This window comes from Propithecus coquereli, unplaced genomic scaffold (genome assembly GCF_000956105.1).
Source record: "Propithecus coquereli isolate 6110/MARCELLA unplaced genomic scaffold, Pcoq_1.0 Scaffold6, whole genome shotgun sequence".
NCBI lineage: Eukaryota > Metazoa > Chordata > Mammalia > Primates > Indriidae > Propithecus > Propithecus coquereli.
The window spans coordinates 834,544-847,644 of record NW_012151951.1 but is presented as its reverse complement, the minus strand read 5'-3'; the positions used below and the strand labels follow the sequence as shown (position 1 = coordinate 847,644).

Sequence of the window (13,101 nt, the reverse complement as noted above, 5' to 3'; positions counted from 1 at the left end):
AAAAAGCTATCTATCCTTAAGGCAATTTTGATAATTAATGATTTCTGTAGAAATTTGTCCAACTAATCTACATTTTCAAATCTATTAGCATTTAATTCATATGATCATCTTATATTTTTAAAAAACTATGGTTCTGAGATCATGTCCCTCTTTTTGATTTAAATATTGTTGATTTGTGCCTTTTTGTATTTTTTAATTGATATGTCACAGTTGTACATATTTTTAGGGTACATGTGATACATGCATACAATGTGTAATGATCAAATAGGGTAACTGGGATATTCATCACCTCAAACATTTATCTTTTCTTTGTGTTGAGAACACTACAATTCTTCCCTTTTAGCTATTTTGAAATACACAATGAATTATTGTTAACTGTCATTTCCCTACTGCACTATTAAATACTGGAACTTATTTTTATAATTATTTTAACATACATTCTACAACTTTCTTCTCATTTTCTATATTTATTCCCATTGAAATATGGCCTAGGAAAAATGAGTAGGTAAAAGTATTAGATAGGAAAATAGAAGTGGAGAGATTGGATATTTGGGGAGAAATTTCTGAAATAGTTACTGCAAAGAATGGAGAGTGAATTTAACAGAGAAACAGTAGGAACGATTGGTAATGTTGGTCATCAGAGGCTGATGATCATGAATCTACAGTGTAATCTATATGCCTGCCACATTGTGTGACTTCTCTCTGCTACTTAGGAGCAGTCAGAGAGAAAGTAGATAATTTGTACCCCTTCCCCCCCCCCCAGGGGAGGGAGGGTTGCTTGATTGGTGTGACAAAAAAGACTAAGGGGCAAAGAGTTTAGGATACTGGCATAGAAATTATTGCAATTATAGGCTATTAAATCTAAGCTGGATAAGGAGTAGAAAATAAAAATAGAGCTGATGAATTGAAATAAGAAAGCAGAGAAAATAATGAACTAAAGATCCCAGTGAGGTAGAAGAACAGTAGGAGTAAGGGTAGAGAAAACAGGAGATTGTAGTTAGAGAGGAGAATGTGCTTGAGTCACTGACTTTAGAAGTAGAGGAGTCATGAATGTTGACAAGGTCCATCATATGACAAAGGGAATGGGTAGCTGAGGCAGAATGGTATAGAGTCATTAAAGATGAAAAAGGATTCAGAGAGATCAGGGTGTTATGTTGCTCATACACATAACTGCTGATTTATCCAATATGATGGCAAACACTCTGCACAGAAGTGAAGACTGTGAACCAGATGCCAAAGTCATCTTCTAGGGGGGAAATGACTTGAGAAATAAGGCGATGGTATAGTTGAATGGCTTAGACTTCATGGGAATAGAGTTTTTTCTAGAGAGTTCTCCTAGAATGTTCTGGGAATGCTAATAGAGGGCGAGATGCCCTCCACAATTGTCAACTCTGGGCACATAAGAGTGTGAGAATAAAATGACCTGGCAAATGGGAGACTAGGAACAAAACAAAACAAAAACAAATGCTCACCGAACTATAATCCAGTATTAGCAAAGGGTTCACTTGAAATGTTTGGTACTTAAATAGTTTGAAAAAAAGCTTAAATGACTGAACATATAAAGCAGTATTATTAGTATTAGATTTTCTAAGTATAATCACTGTATTAAGAAGTATAGATATATACAACAGTTTGAAATTTCTGTCTCTTTAAAAACATGGCTAAAAATGTTAAAATTCATTACATTTCCCAACGTCCCTTATACAAAGATCCCTGAGACAACTACCTCCTTTGATTAAATGTCAGGAAAATAATAATTTCTCTAGTTTAACATATGCATCCCATTGTTTTATCAGAGAAAGAGAGAACTTTAATATGCTGCCCTTTTGTACATAAACTATTTTGTACATAAGTTTCCTAGTATTTTTCCTGATTAACATGAAATCTGATATATAATATTTGCTTAATAACTATATTTATAATATAGTTTTAGTAGAAAAAGTACAAGATTTGGAGCCATAGAGATTTGGCCAAAATACCAATTCTGCTATTTACTAGCTCTTGACCTTAGGCAATTCTGTTTCCTTCTTTGCAAAATAGGGTTTTAAAAAACACTTATTTCTCAGTGTTGTTATAAGGTTTAAATGAAACAAGAAGTGTTAGGCACTTAGTACTATGACTGCCAAAGAATAGAAACTCAAAAAAGGTAACCATTAGTATTTACCATTATTTATTTTAGAATATCTAATCTGTATGATACCTTTATTTTTTGAAAGTATTGAGAAAATTAAAGTTACATTGTGAAATGAATGAAGAGAATGAAGCTTTCAGTGAGAAAAATAATTTTTTAAAATCTAGATTTTTGTAGACAAGTACTGAAAATTTTTAGATTACAGTCTTTGCATTTAGCTTGCCATCTGCTAATGTGGCTTATATCTGTTCAATTCAAGAAAAGTCTGAGTGACTACTAAGTGCGAGGCACTTAGACCTGGGGATAGAGTGATGAATTACAAAAATGTTCCCTTTCCTTAAAAGTTCATGATCTACTTGAAGACTGTGAATATTAAATTTTAAACTGTCTCTTTATATATTAATATTTATTCATGTCTTTGGAAAAAGAATAGTTGGTTTTCTGAACACCTCCTTGCCCCAGTCCTAACTATTTCTCAATAGGCAACTGATTCCTACTTGTCCGATGGATTCTTACTAGTCCATTCTTTCTAAGGAGGAAAGTAGCTTCATGAGGAATCAACCAGCTACTAAGGGAAATGGTATTTTATAGGGAATTAATTTTCAAAAAATTTTAAGGGAATGGTACCATTTTTTTTTTCTCCACATGAAAACCAATATACATAGCAGATAAAGCAGAGCTGCCGTACTTTTGAAAAGGAATGAGCGAATTAGGTATATCTATTATCAGCTTATAGCAATTCAATTTAACAGACATTTTAAAGAAAAATAAAGGAATATATGATACTACATGTATTCATTTGTTTAGAATACATTTAAGCAATATTTTTCATTGCGCTTACCTTGACAGAAAATTTGACTACAATAGTAAAGACAGAATAATATGGGACAAGAATCGGATTCTATTCCTGTCCTCCCTCATGGGAAAAATGGAAGCTGGGAAAGTTTTTTAATTTTAGTTGAGCAAAGGTTGGGTCATTCTCTTAAAAGCTTCAGCTACTAGGCAGAAAAAGTTACAATATTCAAGGAGGTAAGTTATTCCTATAAAGCTAAGTTATTTAATATTAGTATCTATACAGTATATATTGCCATACCTTAATAAGGACAATTTCACATTAATTTAAAAAGTTATACATTTTATCTAAAAAAAGATATGAATTTATTCTTACCAGTAGCCCTCTCATTTTGATGCAGGATATTATGCCCTCTTTTCCTCAAGGGAACTGATTCTTCTTCAGTATTTCTAAGAGTCACAGACTGATAACTTTCTTCACAAACAGGACTTCTTTGCGTACAATATAATGTCCCATTTTGCTGGGCAATCGTTTGAGTGCCATTTGAATAATTTCTTTTTGCTAAAGTTTGGCACTCAGAAGAATAATAAGATGGTAAAGATGGTATCACAGTGACTAGGTCAGAACCAGCATTTGAGAATGGAGGACTACTTTCTTGATTCCACTGATTCAAATTGTGTTCTGTTGGAAGCACATGTTTTGAATTAAAACAGTTATGTGTAATAATGTTTTGAGAATTTTCAGGTATTACTGATTGACACTGAGACACTTGTATATTTTTACCACTTCTAATATTTGATGTAGATTTAGGAGGAGGGTGAGGCATAATTAGTTTACCCTGAGCTTGTATAAACATGTTGACTTTGCTTGCAGACTGTGGATGAGTGACAGTGCCTCTTCTGTTTGTATATATATAGCCTGATTGGACTTTTGCAGATCCTGTTCTTCTAATTACTTTTGCTCCACCTCTTTGTGGATTACCTTTCCGGGTTTTAGAATCACCATTATGGACAGGGATTTTACTTTCCTCTTTTTTTGAGGCTGGCCAGGCTTGTTTAGCAAAGTTACAACCTGAAGGTATAAAACAGTTCAAAGGGACATGGTCTGTTCCAGATCCTCCTAAAACAGTGACATTTTCTGAGAAATAATCATCCTCGGACTTCTTTCTATCAGCAGAATTTCCAGCACTAGCAGGAACATTAATTATGTTGCTGCCAGCAGCACTTTTAATGTGGAATTGTTGAGACCATTGTTGAGTTACTCCTGTTTTATTCTTCAGTGAATGATTGTTTTCAGCACTGTTTTCTGTATCGCCAGTCTCATCAAACCACCTCAGTTTTTTAATAGTCTTTGTGATTTCTGCACCTTTTTCTTTTTCCTTTGTTAACTCAATACTATCTCTGATAGCTGCTGCTTTTTGATTTCCAAACTTCAAGCCTTGATTTATAATTAGTGCCTTAAGATAATCATGCTCATACTTAGATTCTTTCTTTAAAATACCTTTAAGAAACCTCACACCATTTCTCTCATGAATGTTGTATTTCATTTTCTTGTGCTGGCCAATTAAGTCATAATTAGGAATTACATTAGACAATGATGTTGATGTTTCAGCTAATTTTTGTTTTTCATCTTTTGAATCAGGATTGTGAGGTATATAGGCAGTTTGAAAACTATCTGAAAATAAAGGCAACTGTTCCTTATTACAATTAAAATATTTTATCTTTTCATCTTTAACATCTTTGAATTCATCTAACTTATCAGAACACTGCACTGGGTCGATTTCTTTTATGTATATACTATTCTTTGCTAAAGGTCTAGCCGATTGTGTATTAGATGGCAAAACTAAAGGTGTTGCTGCTGGTATGCATGAAGTAGGAACTGAAGTGGTTCTATTTTCTTGAGTTAATTCACAATATTTCTCTTGGTCTGAAAATGTAGCCACTTCCTGGGTTAGAGAATCTGAAGTGCCCCAGGCTTTGCTGAATTTAAATGTTGGGTTCTCAGTAACTAATGGCCTCTCTCTTTTGAATGCTGCAGAAGTGGAGTCGATTGTCCTCATAGTGCTAGTTTCAGAGGCCTTTTCACTTTTTTTATCTAGTACAAATAAGGGTGGACTATAAACAAAGGCTGCTGAATTATCAGCAGTATTTGTGGCTCTTTCCACAGTACTACTCAAAGTAGATAGATTTTGTTCTTTACAATTAAAACATTCCCACGCAGGTGGAACATTGGATTTACTCAAAATATCTGAGAAAGGTGTGACAGTCTGGGTATTTGGAGCATCTAAATTGGTAAGCCAATTATTTATATGTTGAGTTTTAGAGAATGACAGTTTATCTTCCTCAAGGCAGCTCAGATTAGTTGATCGCAAATTTGCTGATTTGAGGGAAATCGTATTCTGCTGGATTGATGTACAAGGCTCCTTATTAAGTGTTAAGTATATTTCTTCCCGCTCTCCAGCCTCAAGACTGTCTGTACTTGAGAGGGTTTCAGAAGTGGTTATCTGATTAACTTCATCACAAAATTTCTGGAAAACAGAGAATATTGTTTTATAGCTTAGAAATTTTTAAATGCCAAAATTAATGATTCAACACATCATATGTTACCAAAGCCCAGTTCTTGGCATATAAAATAGAGTAATAGGACTATAAACAGTGCAGGTATATAAATACTCCTTATTGCAGCACTCCTCAGGGTAAAAAATAAGGAGGTAACAAAGACTTATAGCATGCATGCTTTAATGTTAACTCCTAAAATAACTACCCACTTATTCTAGCCACAGCTATATCTTAGAAAATAATTTTGTTATTGTTATTCCACATAGAGTATGAAGTTTCTTGAAGGTTTCAGAACAGTAAGTGAAATTCTGAAAAAGTTATTTACAAATTGCATTTTTTCCTGAAACATTTCCTGTACTTGAATGGGGCTCCTAAAAGCTCTGTGATCCCAATGTGAACATCCTGTTGGTAGGGGCTACGTCTTTTTTTTTTGTGAGCAGTGACATCATCATAGCTCACTGCAATCTCAAACTACTGGGCTCAAGCGACCCTCCTGCCTTAGCCTCCTGAGTAGCTGGGACTACAGGCATGCACCACCATGCCTGGCTAATTTTTCTATTTTTAGCAGAGACAGATTCTCACTCCTGCTCAGGCTGGTCCTGCTTTGCTTTCTTAGCCTTGCCACTGTTGGTTAGTTGTTGGATGAATCAGGCCAAGGTTATGAATTTAATCTTGATATTAGCCTATTAAGAATCTCACAAATATGTGTAATTATTCATAAAAATTGCATGGATATGTAGGAAAATCAGTAGAAATCTATGTTTGTGGAAAAAATAACAAAGCGAATGCCCTAGTAGGGACAGATTACCAACATCATTTCTAGCTAATTCTGCCATATTTCTATTAAGAAGTTAATATCCACATCTATTATAATTTTCAGGTTGCTTTTTTATAATAGAACTTCTAACAGTAATACTTATAGTACACTGTACTTTCAAAGGTAAGGAAAAAACTAAAAAATTATTTCTATAATATCTATGATGAATTTGTGCTGATTCATCCACACTCTTTCATGGCCTACGGTTGGCTAATGACATACATTTCTTTAGTGGAGAACACTGAAAAAGTGGGGCAGAATTAGTGCTAGGAATTAAAATATTAATTACATATTTACAGTTTCATACTTGCAAACTGCTTAGATGCTGATCTTCAAGGAGTTTCTGAGTTTCCTCCAGTTTAAGCTGGAACACATTTTTGTTAGTAGTCAAGTTTTCCCTGATGTTTTCTTTCACTTCTTTATCACAATTGATTTTGGATAAGAGTTGTTTCTGATGGTTGTGATCATTTTTTGACAATGCTGAAGGCAAGGCAGAATCTATAGTTCTGTGAAAAAGACACAAAAAATGTTTAGTACATTTAAATACAGTTAATTTCTTTCTATATGTATACAAATGACACCTTTGTGTAATATGTGTGTGTTTGTCCAGATAACCACATATAAGGATATTGGAGAAATATATAGACATTAAGGTAAGAATTTAAGGCAACCAATAGTAGAATAAACATGGTTGTGAGATTACAGTGCCAATTAAGAATTCTGCCTTTGGCCGGGCGCGGTGGCTCACGCCTGTAATCCTAGCTCTCTGGGAGGCCGAGGCGGGCGGATTGTTTGAGCTCAGGAGTTCGAAACCATCCTGAGCAAGAGCGAGACCCCGTTTCTACTAAAATTAGAAAGAAATTAATTGGACAACTAAAAATATATAGAAAAAAAAATTAGCCGGGCATGGTGGCGCATGCCTGTAGTCCCAGCTACTCAGGAGGCTGAGGCAGGAGGATCGCTTGAGCCCAGGAGTTTGAGGTTGCTGTGAGCTAGGCTGACGCCACGGCACTCTAGCCTGGGCAACACAGTGAGACTCTGTCTCAAAAAAAAAAAAAAAAAAAGAACTCTGCCTTCATGTAGGAATGCCCAATTATTCATGGCTTTGATTATTATATCCTATTCCTCTATCATTTGGGATAGAGGTAGAAATAATTCCTGTTGATGTGTAATTAGTCCTCTGTTATTTAAGAGCATTCCTATATGGATAATAATATGCTATATTACCATTCATTCAGAGTTGATGTCATGGCTGGTAGGTATTTCCATAACCCTAATAAAGTTGACTGAAGATTCAAGCAGATAGAAAATATGAAAACTGCTTGTCAGTGTAGGTGGGAATTTCTTCCCTACTTAACTAGGTTTTGGAGCTTGGATCTTAATGGTGAAAAATGTACACATTTGTTTTTAGTTGTTTCAGGAATATAAGCATGGTTTTCATGTTACAGAAGTGGTACCTTTAATATAGAGTCTACTTTTAGTGTGTTAAAGTGCCACCCCAAAATTATCAGTGCATGACATCATCTTCTATTAGAATTTTGTACCTTCTGGAAACCTATTGCCTGTTCCATTTCAGCATATATACAAAGTGCAACCAAAAACTAAGGAAGGTTTTTGGGGGAGGATGCAATGGGAATTAAACTATCATATAGCTGACTGCTGCACTGGGGCTGGTAGTGAAAACCCCAAGGGCATTTATTCCCAATTAAATTAAATTATTCCCAGTTAAGTAGGAATAAAAACGTTTTTGAAGGTGGCACATGGCCAAATGTAACATATACCTATCTCCAATACCCACATATATCTTTATTTGGACAGACTGGAATAGTCGAGGTCAATAATTACTAGATTCTTAACTATCTCTTTGAGATCACGGGGAAATAAGGGAGAGCAAGAAGGTATTTAGTACAAGATCCTGAACATTGAAAGTATGTGTCTGTCTCTTCCTTTTACACTTTCCTACTCTTACATGATCCTTCCCCTTCAGTCACCCTTCCCAAACAAAATATTGCTAAATCTACAAAATATCTAATAAACTCGATTTATTTACCTTTAAAGTTGTCGTCTCTCAACTTTTTCTTCTCTATTCCTTTCTTCTCTACTCCACTTTCTTCTCTTTTCTTCTCTACTTTCTTCCCCCAGTGAGGAGCATTGAAGGGATGGATAGGAATAAAAGGAAGTGGGGAGGTAGAAGTAGAGGGAGAGTGAAGCATGGGGGGAAAGGAAGAAGAAATCATAAAGGAAGAAGAAACTGGAGAAACTGGAGAGGGAAAAGCTAAATAAGTTGGAGGAAAACATGGAGAGGGAGATGAATGCAAAGGAGAGGAAAAAAGAGGGATAGTTGAAGGAGGTAAGGATGGAGAAGTAGAAGAGGAAGTCGAATGAGAGGGAATAATGGATGATGAGGAAGAAAGTGGTATAGAGGGGGAAGAAGAGGATGTGGAACTAGAAGGAGATGAAGACAAAGAAGATGGAGAATGACAGGGAGGTGGATGGGAGAGAATTGAGGTGGGCGGATGGTCTACAAAGGCCTGGGGTTGATTTGACAATGTTGTGGCTTGTGGAACAGATTGCTGAACTGACTGAAAAGGATCCAAGCTAGCAGGATGTTCAGGCAATGGAGTGACATAAGGAAGAGTGGGGATTGGTTGACAAGGGGGATGACTGGGTAAACAGGAAGGCTTCAAAACAGGGAGGGCTTCCAAAGGGGTTGGGGAAACAACCAGTCGGGCTGGAAGGGAATGACGAACAAGGGTAGGCATTAGAGTGGCTGGGGTAGAACACTGTGCTGAGGGGAAAGGTTTGGGTCTGAATGTTTTGTAAAATAACTTGTTCTGTGAGTCAGTATCAGGAATGACTGGATAACTTCGGGGTGGGTGAGGTAGATGGTCAGGTGGGCCAGAAGGAATTGGGGCTGGTAGCCGAGGGAAACTGTTAGAAATTCTGGAAGTAACTGGGGCTGGAGGATGAGGAAGATATTTAACTGGGTAAGACAGTAATGGGGCTGGTAAAAAGGTCTTTGGAAGAGTAGAGGGAACAGATGGGTGGATAGGCAGGGTATGGGGCTGGCGGGTAGGAGAAACAATTGGGTAGCTAGGAAGAATTTGGGAACAGTGGGATAGCAATGGGGCCCGTGAAGGAGACAGCTGATCAGATAAGTAGGGATCAGGTGTGGAGACAGCAGGAATGGATCTGCACAAGTGGAAAAGCATTTGGAGAGGCAGGTAGAAAGACAGCCTTATTAAGATGGCTTTTTTGGTTTATTGGTCTGCCTCTAGGTTTCTCATTCATGTTATTTTTTTGTCCTTAAGGTCCATGATCATCTTCCTTTGATCAACTAGTGTCCTCTCACATGGTCAGAAATATGTACATAGTTTATTAGGGCTCCCCTTGTCTCATTCCTTGCTCTTAGAGTATTTTCACTTTTCAGAAGTCTGTTAGTCATACAGATACATGAGTACGGGTTGAAAATCTGGTTTAAAGCACTAGTAACAAAGGGCAAATAGAGGTCAGAGACAACTGCTCAGCTCTGGACAGACTTCTCAGTGTATCAAGTGTTTCAGGATCAACTATCTCACCACAAATACATGGATATTGGAGATAGATATCTAACTATATCATTTTATTGAAGTATAAATATTTAGTATAGGAGAGAGATAATATACTCTCTTTTACTCTACACCTACCAGAAGGGTCAAGTATATTAGCTTTATGATAAGGATTTGGTTGTGATAGAAGGCTAATTACTTCTTACATTTTTAACTTTAGTCCCTTGTTAATATTTTATATTTCATTATTTGCTGAAGCAGCTTCTATGTTCATAAGAATTTATTCTCTGATTTTTCTTGAGACTTAAGCATTAAATGCCCTGAACTTTTTCACATATATATATTTTTTATTTTAGATTATTACATTATCAACATCTTAAATTATTTTTCTCTACCACTGACATTTTCCACATTAGAATGATCTTTCATGAATACTAATATACTCTGCTTTTTTGGAAGCTCCCTGTTTCTTGGCATTACTTTATTCCTTAACACATTTTAGGTTTATAGTCCACTGAAAATGTATTTTTAATGTGATAATAGTTTATCAATATTTGTAGCTTAATTATACTTTCAATAAATATAAATATTCCCATTAACCTAACACCTGATTCTTAATATTTCAATATCTCTTATTTGTATAGCATTGTATAGTTTACGAAGCACTTTCATATACCTCATGTAATAGTGTTAATTATCTGTGGAAAGAAGTCCAACTTTTTAATAAGTAAACCATAGTGTTGTCTCTATACATTGTACATATTTGTTGTTTTCCAAATACATAACATCTATGTGATATATAAACACACACACACATAGATATAGATATCATGAAGTCACAGTCATAATAGTACATTGTAATAATAACATGAAAACTAGGTACTCTAATACAAAATGAAGATCATTAAAGATGATGTATGTTATTTAATGATCCTAGCACACATTTGATGTAATCATAACTACATATTTGTTTGCTGGAGGGAAATCAAAGTTCTTGCAGTTTAACTTCTTCTAGGACTTTAAGCAACTACATACTGTTGAACAAGAGAAATGTCTATGTTTTTGCTGATGATACAAAAGAGATTTTTTAATTGAAAATATCTGATTAACATAAAGATAACAACTGATACACAGAAAAAGAAACCTGAAAGTGAAGCCCTATATTAAAAAGATGCACATTACTTCTATACTAAATAGTTTAGACATTTTTTATCAGTCTGAATTCCCCAAATCCTATGACTCCCTTTAATTGTCTGTCACCTTCTCTTTTTAGACAAGCTTTTCCATAGATTTCTAAAATTATATTGCCTTCACTGCAACAACTTCCATTTGTTCCTTAATCCACTGCTATCTGGCTTCCACTTCTCTCACATCAATGTATTGCATTGTTTGTGATCAACTATTAATAATTGACCTAATGACTGCAAAATAGACACTTCTTGACCACTATCTTTCCTGATTTTAATTTCCTTAGTTTCCATATCATCATGTTCTCTTGGTTATTTTCTTACTTCTCTTGTTCCTTCTCAGGCTCTTCCTTGAGCTTCTTTCTTTGCCTGTCCTTTATATGCTGGAGTTTTTGACAGTTTATGTGACACTCTTCTTACTATGCCTATACTCTCTGTGTAATCTTACTTACACTGTCTGTGTGATCTTATCTATATCTGTGTGTGAGTAAAGCATTAACAAAATCTGTTCTCCTCTATGGACCAATTCAACTTTGGGTTAATTTTCTAAGTTTGTTCCCTTGGATAATTAGAAGGATCTGAGTTGTATTACAAGGCACATTGATTATGGTTAAAATGACTCATCACTAGTAAACTGCATCTGGTCTAAAAGGACTGTGAATAAACCACAGATACCTGATAAGAAGCCATAGTTTTGGGTTCCCTGAGTTTGGTAATTCTTATTATTGGACATGTCTCTTGCATGGTCCTGGAAGATATTCTTATGGAGCCATTACAAGAAATATTGGTTCCTTTTTGGAACATGAGGCTTCTAATCCACCTGCCTACCATTGTGTTCTTACATCGTGATCCTTACAGCTGAGCTGTCACTTGTAGGGGGTAGAGAGATAGCAAAGACTAGCCCCTCAACTGCTTTGTGGTCTGCTATAAGGATTCCCCCTACTGAAGAATGTTCCCTTGTTGGCATGTAGTGTTTTCTGTCCTTCTCTAATTGAAGCCAAATATGGCCTATTGTAGTCTTGGGAGTTTGATTGTTTAGCTGAATCTAAGACCATCGCTGGTGGATATTGAGCCATGGCTTTAACTTCATTCATTCATTGATGACTGTTATATCTACATTCATGGCCCAGATTTCTTACCATGAGAGACTGGCTCTTGAATATCCCATAAGAATTTCAAGCTTACAACTTATCATCTTCCTTCCAATTATTTCCTCCTCTAAACATACTTATTCCTCCCTCATAGTCATTAAATTTTTTTTTATTGTGTTAAGAACACTTAGCTTGAGATCTAACCTCTTAACCTCATAGTCCTTATTTTGATAAATGGTTTCACTATCTATTCACTGACCAAATCTAAGTTCTGGAGTCATCCTTGACTCCTCCCAATCACCTTCCAGGTCTTAAATAGTTACCAAATCATATTGACTCTACCTCCAATATAGCTCTCAAGAAGTCATCATTTTCATTAACTAAAGTGCCACTTGTACCTGGTTTTCTCACCTTTAGTTTTACCCTATTCTTTTCCATTCTGGCAATATTTCTAAAACATAAATGTTGTGTGCTTGCTCCAAATCTTTCAGTAATTGTTTTAGAAAAAACTCCTTAACAAAGTTCTTCATGATTTAACTCATTGATTCCTTTCCAACCTATCTGCCCACAACTTTCTTCTCATTGTACACACTAGTCAAATTGAACTACTTATAGCTCCCTTCACACAATATGCCTTTCATGCCTCTATGTCTTTTAACACATTAACATTCCTTCTGTCTGAAGTTACTTCTCAGAGTATGTCTTCATGAATATCCTCCTTATCTATCAAACTTCAGGCCATATTTATACCCTCTGAGAAGTGTTCACTTCTGTTGGTGATGTTTCTCTATCAAAAGTATTTACTGAATACCTCCAACATGCATAGTGCTAAACTAATTACTGTGAGGAATAGCTGCATATGTAAGATTTAGCTATTGTCCTCTAGAATATTACAATCTGATTTGGGATACAAAAAGTACACATAAGAATTAAGCAACACTGGCTGGGCGCCGTGGCTCACGCCTGTAATCCTAGC

The 13,101-nt window shown here is 35.6% G+C and overlaps 1 protein-coding gene across 1 annotated transcript in view; it reads right to left on the bottom strand.

Annotated features, from left to right (window-relative positions):
- Window positions 1-13,101, bottom strand: part of CEP126 (centrosomal protein 126kDa) — a 153,484-nt gene that overhangs the window by 90,555 nt on the left and 49,828 nt on the right. The window contains exons 5-6 of the mRNA XM_012659106.1: window positions 6,607-6,805; window positions 3,300-5,451 (exon numbers count right to left, since the gene is read on the bottom strand). Of these exons, the coding sequence (XP_012514560.1) occupies window positions 3,300-5,451; window positions 6,607-6,805 (2,351 nt within the window). The remainder of the gene's footprint in view (window positions 1-3,299; window positions 5,452-6,606; window positions 6,806-13,101) is intronic.